Source organism: Suncus etruscus, chromosome 4, assembly GCF_024139225.1.
Source record: "Suncus etruscus isolate mSunEtr1 chromosome 4, mSunEtr1.pri.cur, whole genome shotgun sequence".
Lineage (NCBI taxonomy): Eukaryota > Metazoa > Chordata > Mammalia > Eulipotyphla > Soricidae > Suncus > Suncus etruscus.
In genome coordinates, this window is record NC_064851.1 from 21546395 (window position 1) to 21564840 (window position 18446).

At 46.6% G+C, this 18446-nt stretch overlaps 2 protein-coding genes and 1 non-coding gene across 3 annotated transcripts; 2 read left to right on the forward strand and 1 right to left on the reverse strand.

Moving 5' to 3' along the window:
* Positions 1-704: 704 nt before the first annotated feature.
* Positions 705-868, forward strand: LOC126008398 (U1 spliceosomal RNA). Its single transcript, XR_007495732.1, has one exon. It is a non-coding gene; the product is annotated as a U1 spliceosomal RNA (small nuclear RNA).
* Positions 869-9714: 8846 nt separating this feature from the next.
* LOC126006648 (isocitrate dehydrogenase [NAD] subunit alpha, mitochondrial-like) lies at positions 9715-10626 on the forward strand. The gene has a single exon (XM_049772141.1). The coding sequence runs from the start codon at positions 9715-9717 to the stop codon at positions 10063-10065; it is 351 nt and encodes a 116-aa protein (XP_049628098.1). The 3' UTR covers positions 10066-10626.
* A 4969-nt stretch (positions 10627-15595) lies between these two features.
* On the reverse strand, positions 15596-18091 carry SRARP (steroid receptor associated and regulated protein). Its single transcript, XM_049772532.1, has 2 exons — positions 18010-18091; positions 15596-16140 (listed from the first exon to the last, which is right to left on the reverse strand). The coding sequence occupies exons 1-2, from the start codon at positions 18089-18091 to the stop codon at positions 15596-15598; spliced, it is 627 nt and encodes a 208-aa protein (XP_049628489.1).
* Positions 18092-18446: the final 355 nt, after the last annotated feature.

Consider the following 18446-nt stretch of genomic DNA (forward strand, 5'->3'; position numbering starts at 1 on the left):
AAATAAACAGAACCATAAATTATTCTGGTTTTTAGTTGTTCATGTTGGTTAAATCTGAAGCTGAGTATTTCTTTTTGTTTTGTTTTTGGGCTACAACCTGGGGTGTTCAGGGGTTATTCCTGGTCTTGCACAAAAGGATCACTCCTGGCTCAAAGTCATAGGCAGCTCCTAAGAGCCATGTGCCAGTCTTGGCTTTAAAGGAAAATTAAGACGCTTGCCTTGCATGTGGATAAACTGGGTTCACTCTCTGGCACTTCCAAGCCCAGCCAGGAGTAAGCCCTGAGCACAGAGCCAGCAGAGCTGGGACAGTTTGGGGGCCAAAGCTATAGTACATTGGGTAGGGCGCTTGGTTTACACACAGCACATTTGAGATTGATTTCCTATACCCCATATGACCGCTTGAGTTCACTAGGAGTGATCCCTGAGCACTGTTTTGTTTGTTTTTTTGTTTTGTTTTGTTTTGTTTTTTGTTTTGGTTTGTTTTGGTTTTGTTTTTAGGCCACATCCAGCATCGGTCAGGGGTTATTCCTGGCTCTGCACTCAGAAATCTCTCCTGGCAGGCTCCAGGGATCACATGGGATGCCGGGGATCAAATCTGGGTCAGTCCCTGGTCAGCCAAGTGCAAGACAAACATCCTACCTGCTGTGCTATCACTCCTTCCCGATCCCTGAGCATTGTTGAGTGTGACCTAAAACTCAAAAATAATACTTACCTGGCAGAGGAGATACCATGATCATGAAGGTGGTTTTCCCAGGATGAGGCGTATCCATTGCACTCTGGATGTGCTGACCCCTGTGATTCCCCCAAATGTGGGAAACTCGACTGCATAATTTGTGGTAGTGGGGGACTGCGTTCGCACTCTCCCCTGAAAAAAAAAAACTCAAAAATAAACAAAGAAAAGTTAAATGTGGATGAAGGTAGTGTGTGCCTAATAATGGGAGACTCCAAGACCTCACCAACCACTTGGTTGGTCTTCTCTACTCACTTCTCTACCCCAATCTCCTCATAACATGTTGGAGACATGTGACCCCAGAGTCACAGAACAAGTTAGACAGAGAAGAGTTTAAGACCCAGGCTCAGGACCTCAGAGAAGGCTTCTCTGCCAGACCCACCCTTTGCCTATGCCCCTGGTCTGGCCTACAAAAAACTTCTACCTTCCAAACTGTCTCCCCTCAACCTCATCATCTCATCCACTCCCCAGTCTGTCTCAGTCCCCAGTACTGCATGCAGAAGATTTTTTGTTCTGCCTCCTGCTCTTCCTAAGTCTGACATGAGAAAAGAATTAGGAGCAGTAGGGGCCGGGTAGGTGGCGCTGGAGGTAAGGTGTCTGCCTTGCAAGCGCTAGCCAAGGAAGGACCTCGGTTCGATCCCCCAGCGTCCCATATGGTCCCCCCAAGCCAGGGGCGATTTCTGAGTGCATAGCCAGGAGTAACCCCTGAGCGTCAAACGGGTGTGGCCCAAAAACCAAAAAAAAAAAAAGAATTAGGAGCAGTGATCTATCCCTTCGCCTGCAGGGAATACATTCCAGAACCTTCAGGGATGCCTAATGCCATAGGTACCCAGCCTTATACACACACCCACATAAAATTTAATTTCTAAATCAGGCAGAGTAAGAGATGAACTATAGTAACTAGAAATAAAATGGAACAACCGAGACAATATTTTCGGAGCATGGTTGACAAGGGCAACTGAAACCACAGAAACATGAAAACCACTTAAATATTTCAGAAAAGTTTTAGGAAAATCCATAGCCAGTATTGCTAGGGGGGAGGGGCTACCCTTGGTACAGTGGTTAGGAGATTACTATTGGTCATTCTTGAGAACCAGGCAGTGCAAAGGACTAAACTCAGACCCCTTACTTTACACAAAGTCTGTGCTCAGCCAAGGATCCCCTGGTCCCTCTTGGATTTTTTTGTTGTTGTTGGTTTTAGTTTCTGTTTTATTTTGGGGGTCACACCTGGCAGTGTTCAGGGTTTACTCCTGACTATGTACTCAAGAATCATTCTTAGTGGTGCCTGGGAGACCATACAGGGTTCCAGGATCTCAAACTCAGGCCAGCTGAGTACAAGGCAAGCACCTTAACCCCTGTATCTCTTTGCATTGCATTGTTTGTTTATTTTTTGTTTTTGGGTCATACCCGGCAGTGCTCAGGGGTTAATCCTGGTTCTACGCTCAGAAATCACTCCTGGCAGGCTCAGGGAACCATATGGGATGCTGGGATTCGAACCACTGTCCTTCTTAATGCAAGGCAAACGCCTTACCTTCATGCTATCTCTCCGACCCCTGCCTTGCCTTTTTATAAAATTCAAACTCTCTTCAGTCTAGACTGCAAAGTGCTTTAGTTGTGATGAAATTCACTAAATCAATCACACTAAAAACATATTTAGATGAGAAAATAAAGAGATTTAATCATTTAATGTTAAGACGAACCACAACTAAGCAATCACCTGAAATAGTAGCCCAAAAGGGGTGCAGAGCACATTTATAGGCATTTTTCTGGCAACATTACAAATTGTGGAACAAAAAGGAGAAGAGCAAATGAATGGGGTTTCTTGATTGGGGTTGTGTCATGAAAATACAATGAGGTACATTGAGGCAGGAGTGGCACAACTTTGGGCATAGCGAGAGGGGGGCCTTACTGGGACAGTTGAGGTGGATATATTTTATCTTTAGGTCCCATATAGATATATACTAATCTACTAAAAATTTTGATGGCCCTGCTCCCCTTTTCACCTTAATAACAGAAGGTTAGGTTCTTCCTGTTCTGTTCATCTCAGCCCAGCTCCCAGAATGGGACTCTTAAGCTCCCACTTCTGTCTCTTTGGTTGCCTGTGCTTAGTTACCTGTTTATGTTTCTAACTTTCCAATCACTACAACAATACATCAGGATAAGACATTTTTTTTTTTTTTTTGGTTTTTGGGCCACACCCAGTGACGCTCAGGGGTTACTCCTGGCTATGCACTCAGAAGTCGCTCCTGGCTTGGGGGACCATATGGGACGCCGGGGGATCGAACCTCGGTCCGGTCCGTCCTAGGCTAGCGCAGACAAGGCAGGCACCTTACCTCTAGCGCCACCGCCCGACCCCAGGATAAGACATTTCTTAATTCAAAGAGTACTGGGAGAGCTGTTAAACCACAATTTAACCACAATTTAACCTTAATCACATGTAAAGCTCAAAGGAAGCCTGGGAGTAAATTTTCCTATCACCCTGAATCTGGATTTAGTCAACAGCTCCTACCTCCATCTTGCCCCTTGTTCAATCCCAACAAGTCCACCTGCCTAAAGAGCATGGGTGAGGAGTTTGCCAATCCCCCTACAAGATGGGCTATTGACAATGACAACTGACAGTGGCTATTCAAGGCAACTAAGAACAATCTGAGAAATATGGTGAAGTTGACTGTGACTCCACCCCGGATACTACATGTAACTTTACCTACAAGACCCTGCCCATTCCTGGGAGGGGTCTTGGGAAGGTTAGATAAGGCCTTTGATCCAAGGGATTAGGGTTTTTTGCCAGCATGGAGGTTGGAGAAAAGATGGCTGAAAGGAGTTAAGATGCAGGGCAAGCTAAGAATAGCAAATGCCTAAATAGGTTATGATATAGGCCACACAAATGATGGCCAGGGCCAATAAAGATGTTATCTCTCCTGAAGCCTGTCTGAATGAGTCTGATTCCCACCGAGACCACCTGAAGATGATGACCTGCCGGTTAATAGAGGATGGAGCCACGTAGCCGGGGCCTAAGGACAAAGGCCTCCATCTCCACCATCCAAGCCTATCCTAAGGGCTAATTTACTACAGTTGACCACCCAGAACACAGACCCTGATGGAAGCTGGTGCTGGTGTTGTATGTAATTCTTGGGGCCCACCAAAGCCCTTTCAAAAGCTGCCCCAGGACAGAGAAAAGTAGAAGTATAGTGAGGTGGAGGAACCATTCTGAGAGGTAGTCTTTTTGATTTGTTTTTGTTTTGGGGCCACACCTGACAGTGCTCAGAGGTTACTCCTGGCTCTGCACTCAGATATCACTCCTGGCATGCTCAGAGGACCATATGGGATGCCGGAGATTGAACCCAGGTCCATCCCAGGTCAGCCATGTGCAAGGCATGCACCCTACTGCTGTGCTATCACTCCAGTCCCTGAGATATAGTCTTTTTTTTTTTTTTTTTTTTTTTTGGTTTTAAGTCACACCTGGCAGCGCTCAGGGATTACTCCTGGCTCTACGCTCAGAAATTGCTCCTGGCAGGCTCGGGGGACCATATAGGATGCTGGGATTCAAACCACCGTCCTTCAGCACGCAAGGCACACGCCTTGCCTCCATGCTTTTTCTTCAGCCCCGAGATGTAGTCTTAAGTGAGAAACGTTTCCAGAACCATTAAGAGATTCCAGGGAGACCAGGGGTTAATACACTTGCCTCAAACACAGCAGATATAGGTAAACATGGAGCACCTCCAGGAGTGTTTGATTGGTTGGTTTTGGCTTTTGGGCCACATCCAGCGGTGACCAAGAGTTACTTTTGGCTCCATGCTCAGAAATTGCTCCTAGCAGGCAGACATATGGGATGCTGAGAATTGAACCCAGATTTGTCCCAGGTCTACTATGAGCAAGACAAATGCCTTACTACTGTGCTATTGCTCTGGCCTGCAGGAATGAGTTTTGAGCACAAAGTCAGGAGTAAGACTTGAATACAGATGTGGCCCACCCTCCTCCAAAAAGACTGCTTAGTCCATAGCCACTATGCTATTATGCTAATGGCCACCAGCTCCATGATTTCATCAACAACATCCAGAATGGTGCAGGAGACTGACCAGTTTAGTCTGGGATTACAAAGAAAATATTTCAACAAAAGGTTACTTGATGGAAGGTGGAGGCATAGAGATAGCTGAATGGTCTCAGCACATACTTTGCATGAACGAGACCTAGGTTTGATCCTAGGCACTACAAGGCATGATTTCAAAATCAAACAAAAAATTAAAATGTAAAAGTAAGGACCAGGGGCCGGAGAGAGAGCATGAAGGTAAGACATTTACCTTGCATGCAGAAGGACGGCAGTTTGAATCCCGACATCTCATATAGTCCCCCTAGCCTGCCAGGAGAGATTTCTGAGCATAGAGCCAGGAGTAACCCCTGAGTGTTGCCGGATGTGACCCAAAAACAAAAAAAAAAAAAAAAGGAAAGGAAAAAAAGTAAGGGCCAGATTCCCATCACCTTGAAGATAAGGATGTTGTACTGGTGAAGGGGGTGCTTTTTTGTTTTGTTTTGTTTTGTTTTGTTTTTTGGGAGGGTGTTCTTTTTATGACTGAAACCCAACTACAATTATATTTGTAATCAAGGTGCTTAAATAAAGATAAAAAACAAAAAGGGAGGCCGGAGAGATAGCATGGAGGTAAGGTGTTTGCCTTTCATGCAGAAGGATGGTGATTTAAATTCGGCATCCCATATGGTCCCCTATGCCTGCCAGGGGTGATTTCTGAGCATAGAGCCAGGAGTAATCCCTGAGCACTGCAGGGTGTGACCCAAAAACAAACAAACAAAAAAGAATAATAAATAAAAGGAAATAAAATAAAAATAAAAGGGCCAGAGCGGTGGCACAAACAGTAAGGCATCTGCCTTGCCAGCGCTAGCCTAGGATGGACCGTTGTTCCATATCCTGGTGTCCCATATGGTCCCCAAGCCAGAAGCGATTTCTAAGTATATAGCCAAAGGTGACCCCTGAGCATCACTGGGTGTGGCCAAAAAACCAAAAAAAAAAAAAAAAAAAAATAAGGGCCAGAGCAGTACAGTGGTTTGGGCATTTGCCTTGTATGTGACTGATCTGAGTTTAATCCCCAGCATTATATATGGTCCCCTGTGTTGAATTAAATAATAAAGAGGCCCTTTGGAAGGAGCTGGATGGCAGCACCATGTGTCTCCAACTCCCTGCAGCCGGCAGGTCAGCAGCTTCAAGTAGAGGCGAGGAATCATCCACAGACAGGTTCCAAGAAATATCAGCTTTATTCATGCCCTAGACAACATGTGTGGCCTATATCATAACCATTTACGCTGGATTCCTATTCAGCCCTGCATTGTACCTTGTCCCTCAGAGATCTCCTTCTGCTTCCTCCTTCATCCTGCATCCATGCAAATCCCCTTTTGCCCCCTAGGCCAAACCTTTGTAACCTTCCCAAGACCCCTCCCAGAAATGGGAAGGTCTTTCTTGTAGGTAGGGTAACACGAAGAATGGGGGGTGTGGTAACACCCTGAACTTGCCAGGAATGACTTCTGAGCACAGAACCAGGAGTAAAGTAATCCCTATGTACTGCTGGGTGTAGCCTCCACTTAATTTTTTTTTTTAATTTTTATTGGGCCACACCCATTTGACGCTCAGGGGTTACTCCTGGCTATGTGCTCAGAAATCGCCCCTGGCTTGGGGGGACCATATGGGACACGGGGGGATCGAACCGCGGTCCTTCCTTGGCTAGCGCTTGCAAGGCAGACACCTTACCTCTAGCGCCACCTTCCCGGACCCACTTAATTTTTATTATTATCTTTTGGTTTAATATTGCTTTATTTTGTTTTTCAGTCTGTATTTTACACAAATTATGTTTAACGAATGTTTAAGTAGGAGATAGAAAGATGGAAGGTAAAATGAAAGTAAGGAAGAAGAAACCTTAGATCTGCATAATGGTATCAGAAAATAAACAGTTATCTCATATTTTGAAGGCTAGTACTATCAAAGGCAATACAGACTGTAGTTTCTCAAGTCACAGAAATAACTATGGGTAATAGCTGAGAGATACAAGAAATCGGTTATCTCTAGATATATTATCATTGATCAAGAAAGAAGAAGCTGAATAATGTTCTATTAAAGATACTGTATGGGGCCGAAGAGATAGCATGGAAGTAGAGCGTTTGCCTTTCATGCAGGAGGTCATCAGTTTGAATCCCGGCATCCCATATGGTCCCCTGTGCCAGCCAGGAGCAATTTCTGAGCCTGGGGCCAGAAATAACCCCTGAGCACTGCCAGGTGTGACCCAAAAACCACTATATATATATATGTATATATATATACATACATACTGTAAATTACCACTTATTATTTATTTATTTATTTATTTTTGTTATTTTTGTTTGTTTGTTTGGGAGCCATAACTCATGGGTTACTCCTGGCTCTGTGCTCAGAACTCGCTCCTTGCAGGCTCAGGGGACCATATGGGATGCCAGGAATCAAACCGGGTCGGTCCTGGGTTGGCCATGTGCAAGTGGAATGCCCTACCACTATGTTATAGCTCTGGCCCCCCACTTATTTGGTGGGGGGTTTGGGCCACACCCAGAAGTTGCTAGGAGTTACTCCTGGCTCTGTGCTCAGAAATCGCTCCTGGTAGGCACAAAGACCATATGGGATGCCAGGATTCAAACCACCATTGGTCCTGGGTCCACTGCTTGCAAGGCAAATGCCCTACCGCTGTGCTATCTCTCTGCCCTCCCCACCCCAGCGGTAGGGCATTGGCTGAAGCTTATGGAGGATACTGACTGAAAATGCCAGTAGGGCTCAGCTACTCCTCTTCCATTTATATTTGAACCCCGATATCACTAGTGTCACCCATACTGCCCCTCATCTCTAAAACTCACTTGGCCTGGAGCTATTCTGGTACTGGGGGTCTTCACTGCTGGATTCGCAAATTCCCTGGCCTCTCCCAAGAGCTGTGAAAGCACTGGAGGTGGCAGTAGTGAAAGGGCCTCCAGAAGTTTCCTGCTCCAGAGATCCAGATCCTGCCTTCACAGGGTTATGAGGAACTAGAAGGACAATGTTTAGGGATAATCACAAGTGCTGAGACTGAAAACTTGGTGGTTTGTAGCTGCAGTGATAGTAGGATGGGTAGGATGCTTACCTTCCATATAGCTGACCTGGATTCGATCCCTGGCTTCCCACAAGGTCCTCTAAGACCATCAGAAGTAATTCCAGAACCAGGAGTAAACTCTGAGCACCACTGTGTGTGACCCCAAAACCAAGATAAAAAATAAAATTGTGGTGTTGTGTCATGAGTCTGGAAAAGCTGTCCTGGCTCTGTCTAAGAAGGTAAGGCCATGTAGGGGCCTCTGGACAAGGTGAGTGCTGTATACATTCAGCACAGCTGGGGCCACCCCTCTGCTGGAAGCTCCCCAAGGTCCCAGGAGTGTGGACATGGGGCACTAAACTGGGTGGGGACTTTCTAGGGATGCATGAAATAGGACTGTTATTCTCAGAGAGCCAAAGAAAAAAGAAGGGTCTGCTAACATGCTGCTTTCTGCATTTCTCACTCCTTTCTTTACTTCCTGACTTTCACACTTCTGTGTTTCTACTTTTCTGTTTTTGTTTTTGTTTTGTTTTGGGATGGGGAGATGAGGAATCAGGCTACCCGTGATTGGACTCAGGAACTATTCCCATCTTTGTGCTTTGTACTCAACGAGACTTGGGGACCATGTGATGCCATGGATTGAAACCAGGGTCAACCACATGCAAGGCAAGCAAGTGCCCAAACCCTGTACTCTCTGCCAGCTCACACAGGCCTTCAAACCTAGATAGATGTCTCAGTCTCTTGAAAGCATGAGACATTTCATCCTGAGTTAAGCATGGCTTGGAGCCTGCACATATCCGCTTATTCACACCTTTGCTGGACAGTTCAGTGAAGACCAGGCTCTGGGTTTCTTTTCCCTTCAGTCTGACAATGTGATCTTTAGGTAAATCCCTGAGGTCAAATGACCTCCTGTGGGGCCAGAGCAATAGTATAGCAGGTAGGGGTTTGCCTTGTATGATGCCAACCCAGATTCAATCCTTGGTATCCCTTATGGTCCCCCTCGTCTACCAGGATTTATTTCTGAGCCCCACTGAGTATGCTATGCCCCCACCAAAAAAAGAAACAAAAACAAAAACAAAAGCCCCATAAAACAACACCTGTATTCCACAATTTTCTTTCCCCTACTTGTTAGTGCTGGCTCCAAGCCCACATGTTTGTCTGCAGCACTCATGCTCACAGTGTACCCACACTTGGTTGGGGTGCCCCTGGACATAGGACTCCATTATGGCCTTGGAGTCACACTCACACTTGGGGCTCTGCTGTGTAAGGAACTAGTGAACCAATGAAACTCTCCAGGGTCCTAAGAAACTTCTCTTTCTTTTCTTTTTTTTGTTTTTTTGTTTTTTGTTTGTTTTTTTGGGCCACACCAGTTTGATGCTCAGGGGTTACTCCTGGCTAAGCGCTCAGAAATCGCCCCTGGCTTGGGGGGACCATATGGGATGCCGGGGGATCGAACCGCGGTTCGTTCCGTGGCTAGCACTTGCAAGGCAGACACCTTACCTCTAGCGCCACCTCACCGGCCCCAGAACTTCTCTTTCAACCCAGCTTTGCTGCTGTGACCTTAGGTCAGTTGCTAGTAGGGCTAAAGAAAGGCTTAAGTGAGAGCTTTGGAGCTTGACTCAGCACCTGGCTGAGTAGACACTGATTTATTTGATGAAGGTGTCATCCAAGTCCTCCTTATTTGGAGAAAAGGAATGTTGGTTAGAATGAAAGTTTGACTCTGAAAACATGAAACACACACACACACACACACACACCCTACCCTCTCCACCCAGAATGAAAGTTTGAAAACATGAAACGCACACACACACACACAAACACACACACACACACACACACAAATACACCCTACCCTCTCCTCCCAGAATGAAAGTTTGACTCTGAAAACATAAAAAACACATGCCAAACCTCTATGGAGACATTCTCAGTGACCTGTGTGCGGGGCTAATCGGCGGGCTGGGAGTGACACCCAGCGGGAACATTGGCGCCAATGGCGTGGCCATCTTCGAGTCGGTCCACGGCACAGCCCCCGACATTGCAGGCAAGGACATGGCCAATCCCACGGCCCTCCTGCTCAGCGCTGTGATGATGCTGCGTCACATGGGCCTGTTCGACCATGCTGCCAAGATTGAGACTGCCTGCTTTGCTACCATCAAGGATGGGAAGAGCTTAACAAAAGATTTGGGAGGGAATGCCAAGTGCTCAGACTTCACCGAGGAAATCCGCCGCCGCGTGAGAGACCTGGACTGAGGCACCTGCACAGTCCCCAAACCTCACTCCCAGGCGCCACACTCCTGCTCTTTGTGCATCTGGTTTGCTTCTCGACAGAACCCCTGGTCAGATCTGGCCTGTCCTAACAAAAGCTCTGCGGAGGGCACAGGGACACCCCCGCCTGCTTTCAAAGGACTTTTTCCAAGTGCTTGTTTTATTTATTTATCTATCTGGTATACATTTTTTGGGTAAACTCCAAGTGGACTGTATCATTTGCCATTCTTAACCATTGTACACTTCAGTTAAAGCACCTTTTTTTCCTCAGCTGTAAATATGATACAGAATTAATAAGAGCAAAAATTTAACTTTTTAAAAAACGTATTTTCCTTGGTTTATGAAAAAAAATGTAATAATTACAAGAGAATATTGACATAATAGCACAAGACAGAATCATTAAACAGGCACAGGAAGTTCCTGGGAAAGTGGGAATCACTGGGAAAGCGGTGATTGCGGCACTTTTCTTAGTGAGATATGAAAACCTTGACATGAATTATGTTCTTTACCTGAAATCTTGAGTGTGAATAAAGACTTCCAATCCGAGAGTACAAAAAAAAAAAAAAAAAAAAAAAAAACACACATATACACACACACACACACACACACACACACACACACACACACACACACACACACACACACACACACACACACACACACACACACACACACACACACACACACACACACACACACACACACACACACACACACACACACACACACCCTACCCTCTCCACCCAGAAAGCAACTGCTCCTCCAGTTTAGTGACATGGCGGCCTCTGCTGGTGTAAACCTGCATGTACCAACTCCGGCCTCCCTCCCTCTCAAGCTCCCTCTGCAGGGAGGCAGCTGGACTTCAGTAGCATTCAGTGCAGGCGGCTAGGGCACATTTCCCAAGAGGTCTTGTTATCCCTAGCACACTTGTCTAGTCATGGAGCTAGAAGGTGTCTTTTTTTCCTTGAAGTCTTGTTTAATTCAATGACTGAAGCCTCATCCCTCCATTCTTCCTAGGTAACTTGTCCTTACCTGCAAGACCCCGCCCATTCCTGGGAGGGGTCTTGGAAAAGGTAGATAAAGCCTTTGACCCAGGGGATTAGGGACCTTTTTGGTCTTTTGACAGCATGGAGGTCAAAGGGAAGATGGCTGAAAGGAGTTAAGATGCAGGGCTAGCTAAGAATAGCAAATGCTTAAAAGGTTATGATATAGGCCACACATGTGGTGGATAGGGCATGAATAAAGTTGATGCTTCCTGATGCCTGTCTCTGGATGAGTGATTCGCTGTTCACCTAAACCTGGGACCCGCCAGCTGAATGGGGATTGCGGAGCCACGTGGCCTGGGATGGCAGAGAAAAATCCATCCATCTCCATCCTTCTCCATCCAGCATCCATCACTAATTATTTAATGCAATAACTGGTCAATGATTATGAAGGTCTTTATACAGAACAAGAGAAAGGGGGCCGGAGCAATAGCACAGCGATAGGGTGTTTGCTTTGCACGTAGCCGACTCAGGACGGACCCAGGTCTGATTCCCAGCATCCCATATGGTCCCCTGAGCCTGCCAGGAGCGATTTCTGAGCTGGTGTAACCCCCAGTACTGCTGGTGTGGCCCCAAAACGAAAACAAACCAGAGCAAGAGAAAGAACTATATCTTTTTCTTTTCACCTGGATAGAATCTCACTGATTTTCTTCTTCTTGGCCTCAAGCCTTCATCCTTATCTCAAGGTACATTCTTAGTCTCAGACTTGAGGTTCTCAGACTTCTCAGCCAGGAGATTGTTTCAGCCTGGTAGATATATTCTATAATACTGGCATGGTTTTGAGCATGTCCCCTTTACTTTTTAAGTTCAAGCTGTGATACATGTGGTCTCCTGTCTTAGAGTTCCAGGTGCTTTTTAATGGCTGGTAAAGATTTTCCTCCTCCTCCAGGTTTCCATCTTAGGCACTCAGGCATGAGCAGTGAGCAATCTGTGCCCAGAGGTGACCCTTCTAGTAGTCCAAGGTGCTATTCCGACATCAAACCCAGGAATGGACCTTCCTGAACTTCTGAATCAGAAGCCCATCTTTGGTCAGTTTCTGGATTAGCTGAGTTGGCATTGGTGATTTTGTTGGGGTTCAACCAGACTTCTGCTTGCCACAGCAGAGAATATTGATGGTGAACCTGGTCTGAACCTGAGCATGCTTAGGTCTGGGGCTGCAGCAGAGAAAGGCTGGAAGGTTTCTTTTTTCTCACTTCCATTCTCATCTTGATGTCACTGTGTTGGTTGCCCTCTGGAATATAAAATGATGGTATCCTACAGCACGAGCTAGCCTTTAATCTCATATGGGAAAGGTGGCAGAAACTCTGACTCTTAGTCCTACATACTCAGGGTGGCACTCTGCCCCAGAGCTCCAGGAGGAATCTCTTTTTTGTTTGTGTTATTTTGTGGGGGCGGTGCTTACATCTGTCCGTGCTCAGGGGTTACTCCTGGTGGTGGTTGGGGGAGGGGGGAGTCGTACAGTGCCAGGATCAAGTCCAGGCCTCCCCCATGCAAAGTATGTGCTCAGTGCATTAAAACATTTCTCTAGCTCAGGAATTCCTCTTATTCACTTATTGTTTTTGCTTATTTGAGTTTTGGTCACACCCACTCATGCTTAAGGATTACTTTGGTTTTGTACTCAGGGATCATTCCTGTTGGACTAGGGAGACTGTAATGGGATGCCAGGAATCAAACCCAGGTCAGCCATGTGCAAGGCAAGTGCCCAGAAATATTTTTCTCTCTCTTTTTTTTTTTTTGGTTTTTGGGTCACCCCAGGCAGTGCTCAGGGATTATTCCTGGCTCCAGGCTCAGAAATTGCTCCTGGCAGGCACGGGAGACCATATGGGACGCCGGGATTCGAACCGATGACCTCCTGCATGAAAGGCAAACGCTTTACCTCCATGCTATCTCTCCGGCCCCTCTCTCTCTCTTTTTTTAAAAATATCTTTTAGGGTCACACCTTGCAGCAATCAGGGGTTACTCCTGGCTCTGCACTCAGAAATCTCTCCTGGCAGGCTTGGGGGACCATATGGGATGCCAGAGATTAAACCCGAATCCATCCCAGGTCAGCCATGTGCAAGGCAAACGCCTTACCGCTGTGCTATCACTCCAGCCCCAGGAAATTTATTTTATTTTATTTTATTTTATTTTATTTTGTTTTGTTTCTTCTTTGGTGAAAAAGCACCCTTTTAAAAATCAATCTGACCATTTACTCTCCATGTCCAAGCATCCCTATTTCTGAATAAATCCTAAATACCTTCTTAAAGCCTTCAAGGCCTTATAAGATGTGGTCCCAGGCCACTTCTTCAGGTCTGAACTCACTCATGGCCTAGTCTTGTCTGTCTAATCACTGCTACTCCCAAGTTCTAGCCCACAACCTGGCACACATTGGAAGCCTAAGAAATGTTTATTTAGTGAATACTCACGTCAAATTGAATGAATGTGATTCTAGACCTCTTTCCTGTACTCTCCCACCTTGCCCCCTCACCTTTGTGTGGCTTTCCAATCATATTTTTTTTCTTTTTTTGGTTTTTTGGGTCACACCCGGTGGTGCTCAGGGGTTACTCCTGGCTGTGCTCAGAAATAGCTCCTGGCAGGCACGGGGGACCATATGGGACACCTCGATTCAAACCAACCACCTTTGATCCTGGATCGGCTGCTTGCAAGGCAAACGCCGCTGTGCTATCTCTCCGGGCCCTCCAATCATATTTTAGTTTATAGAGTTCCTCCTATAGGAGCCCTCCCTGATCTCTTCTCCCTATGGGCTGGACATCCTTTTCTACCACCATTATTATTCTGTTTCATTATTATTATTATTATTATTATTATTATTATTATTATTATTATTATTATAATAGTTTTGGGGTCACACCTGGCAGTGTGTTACTGGCTCCATGCTCAGAAATTACTCCTGGCAGGCACGGGGGACCATATGGGATGCCAGGATTCGAACCGATGACCTTCTGCATGAAAGGCAAAACGCCTTATCTCCATGCTATCTCTCCAGCCCCTCTGTTTCCTTATTTATAAGAAACTAGGCCAGGGCAAGAGACAGGGGTTAAACATTTTTGTTTTGCCTATGTTTATTTCCAGCACCACATTGGCCCTCGAATGAACCCTAAGTTCAGGACTGACTGGGAGTAGCCCCCAAACACCAGCGGCTGTGGCTCAAAAAGAAAAAAAAATAAACAAGTATATTTAAAAAGGCAGCCGTCACTTCCTCTCTTGCTTCCCCCACCAGACTGGAACTTCTATTTGTTTGGTTTTGCGTCATACCCAGCAGTGCTCAGGGCTTGCTCCTGGCTCTGGGCTCAGAAACCTTTCCTGGGCTTGAAGGACTATATGAAGAGCCGAAATCTAACCAGGTCAGCTAAATGCCCTCCTCACTGTATTATTTCTCCTACTCCAATAAATTCACTTTTCAGGGGCCGGGCGGTGGCGCTAAAGGTAAGGTGCCTGCCTTGCCTGCGCTAGCCTCGGACGGACCGCGGTTCAATCCCCCGGCGTCCCATATGGTCCCCCAAGCCAGGAGCGACTTCTGAGCGCATAGCCAGGAGTAACCCCTGAGCATCACCGGGTGTGGCCCAAAAACCAAAAAAAAAAAAAAAAAAAAAAATTCACTTTTCAAAATTCAAATTTTTCTTTTGCATTTGTTTGTTCTAACATGATAATCCATTCTCTTTCTGAACTTCTGTATACCCGTTAAGAAGCAGTTACCCTATTTTCCATATGCATGGCTAACTTCTACCTGCCTAAATCCTTGAATTTCCCCACCTGGGTCATACCCTTCTGGGATGTCTCCACTTGTCAGGAATTGAGATGCCTGTGCAATGCCTCTTGTGTGTTCTGAGCATCTTCATCCCTGTTTCAGGGCAAGATATCAGTCACGAGGCCCTGGGAAGTGGGTTTCCACATTGCCAGCCCCTTATCTTTTCTATCATCGGTTCATTGCTACCTATCCAGGAGGCCTCTCCCAATTTCCCAAGGAAAACTGCCCCACTCCCTTTATGTCTCAGCACCATCTGGGTTCCCCCACAACACATTTCATAGCTTTTTAAGATCATCTTTATTTTTGTGGTTACTAGTTTTACCCTTCTCCCATCCCATCTCTCCCGCCCTCAAAACATAAGCTCAAAAGAAAACACTGCTGTCTCCTTGAGTCTCTGAGGACTCACATGCCAAAGATGCTCTATGAGAATGTATGGTATGAATATAAAAACACAGGGCCATGAGAATGACTCCTTGATTGTGCCCAGCTTGGACAAGGCTGAGTTCGCTCCCTAACACCATCTGCCTCCCCTCCTCTAGCATGGCCCCTATAAAAAATAAATAAATAAATATATTTTTGGTAGAGAATGTTGCATGAATAAATGAATCTCTTTCAACACAGGTGCTCTATTTTGCTTCTGCTGAAGGACTGATGAAGAAAAAGCAGGAGGAAATAAAATCCTTGGATGTGTCCTTGGTGAAAGAGCTCATGTCCTTTGCTGCAGCTAATGTCTAGGCACAGAAGACTTCTGCTGGGCCGGGGAAGAGGAATTGGGCTCCTGGAAGTGCAGCCCCTGGGCCTTTGGTATTGGCCTGCTTTCCTCCTCTTCCGGTCCATTAGCAAGCCCCCTACCACAGGAACAGGAATTGAGAAGCCCTTTGAGCAAGCCCTTGGCTGCACCTGAGGATGAACATCTCAGTGGCACAGACTTCAAGGGGCTCTTCTTGGCTTCAAGGGCCTGCTGCGTACAGGGAGGAGTGACAGGGCGAGGATCTGGGGCTTCCATGTCCTTGCCAGGCTTCATGGTCTCCATGGCCTGTGTAAAGTGGTCCCTACCCACTTGAATCTCCTGTGTGTGATAGATCTGATTATCCCCACAGAACACTAGGTAGGTCTTCATGGGAGGGGTGACTCGCCTCAGGGGCAAACGTGGGGCTTGGGGACGCAGTGGGGGCACTGGCTGTGAGAGCACTTTCCCCGGAGTGCAGTCAAAGAGGAATGTTAGGTTGGCTGAAGGGAGGGTCTTCTGATGGGGAGCTGGCTTCCCACCTAGGAAGGAAAACACCAACAGCTGTTGTTAGCAACAAAAGGGTGTGTTTTCATAAAGCTCCGTGCAATCACAAGTTCATCCACTTATCAAGAGATAGCCTGGGACCTGAGAGATAGTACAGAGGGAAGGGCACTTGCTTTGCAGGCCACTAACCCAAGATTCATCCCTGGCATCTCATAAGGTAACCCTGAGCCCAGCCAGGAGTGATCCCTGAGTGCAGAGTCAGGAGTTAGTCCTGAACTCCACTGTACGTGACTCCAAAACAAAACAATTAAACAAAAATTTAAAAGTCTGGAATCTTGACCTCCAGAAGGTCTAGTACCTCCACACACACACACCAACACACACTTCCCATCCCTCAAGGAGCCCACCGAGAGAGACATCCAAGGACTCAGCTCTGGAGATTTTCCGATACTAAGAGCTCTGGGAGAAATAGGCATAAGAGGGCCCGAGTGATAGCACAGTGGTAGGGTGTTCGCTTTGCATGCTGCCAACCCAGGACAGACTTGGGTTCGATCCCTGGCATCCCATGTGACCCCCCGAGCCTGCCAGGAGCGATTTCTGAGTGCAGAACCAGGATTAACCCAAGTGCAGCTGGGTGTGTCCCAAAAACAAAACAACTACTACTACAACAAAAGAAATAGGAATAAGAAATAGTCACAACATGGGAGAGTTTGATGCTGGTGGCCTGACAGCCAAGAGCACAGCATGAAACCATGGACTGAGTCACCAGGGCAAATGAGACTGAAAGCACAGGTGAGCAGGTCACTGGAAAAGGAGTGAGCTGTTGTGTACCTGACTCTGGCTGCTCTGATCTCTGATGATAGGACGTGGGGGCAACTTGGGAAGAGGCCTATGAGACACAGGAGAGCTCTTTTTGGAAAGAGAATGGGGTTGGCTTTGTTAGTTGTTCTTTCTCTTGTTCTTGGTTTCTTTTTCTTTTTTTGGTTTTGAGGCCACATCCAGCAGTGCTCAGGGCTTATTTTAATTAATTAATTTTTTTTGCCACACCAAGTGGTGTTCAAAGATTACTCCTAGCTCTGCACTCAGCATTCACTCTTGGCAATACTTGGGGAACCATATGGGATGCCAGAGATTGAATCCAGGTTTGCAAGAAAGCAAACCCCTTACCTAATGAACTATCTCTCTGCTCCAACAGGGCTTACTCTTGACTCTGCACTCAAGGATTACACCTGGCAATGCTTGGAGACCATATGGGATGTTGGGGATCAAACCCATATTGCCTACGTGAAATTCACTATACTCTCCAGTCCCTTTTGGTTTCTTTTTTGTTTGTTTTGTTTTTTGTTTTTGGATCACACTTGCTCAGGGGTTATTCCTTGCTCTGCACTCAGAAATCTATCCTGGCAGACCGGGGGACCATATGGGATGCTGGGAATCGAAACACTGTCTGTCCTGGGTTGGTAACGTGCAAGGCAAATGTCATACCACTGTGCTATATCTCTGGTGCCTGTTTCTTTTATTTTTATTTTTGGGTGACCCCTGAAAGTGCTCAGCATTTACTTCCTGGCTCTGTGCCCAGGGATCACTCCCAGCAGAGCTCAGGGAACCATATGGGATGTTTCAGATAAAACCCAGGTTGGCGCATGCAAGGAAAGTACCTTATTTACTGTACTATCCCTCTGGCCTCGCACAAAATACTTTTTAGTGACTCAAATAATGAGCAGATTTATTCTCTTCATAACAGGCATCTGTCCAGACACTGGCTCAGACAGTTCCGTGTGCTGGTAAATACTGGAGCATGCCTGCTTGGGAATCTTGGCAGTCCCAGGGGACTGTGAATGCCCTCTCCCCAGCTCCTCTCTGTTGTCATTTCTACAGGCCCATTTCCCTATGTGACCACTCACCTGGGCTGCTGGCCAGCTCTGTCTCAAGGTCAGTGACTTTGGGCCCGGTTCTACTGTCCTGGGGTTCTTCCGAGGACAACATGGTGCAGTCTCAGCGCTTGGCCTAGCTGGTGGCAGGGGGAGTTGCTCTCAGCAGTCTCTTCCAGGATCTGACTATGTCTCCACCGGAGGATCAGGCCTTTTCTACTTACCGGATCCGGATGACTCTGCTGAGAGAATTCCACTAGCAGCCTCAGGAACTGATCCCGGGGCAACCGGGGGCATTGCTTTGATCAAGACCTTCCACGTCCAGCTGCTTCCTGACTTGGGACAGGCCTTGAACCTTCTTATTCCCGGTTGGTTTCCGAGACCTCAGCTATTATCTAGTTCTTCCCCACTAGTCCTTTCCGACTGTGTTTTATGAGGACCTGCTGATTGGCTCACAGACAGCGTCTTTG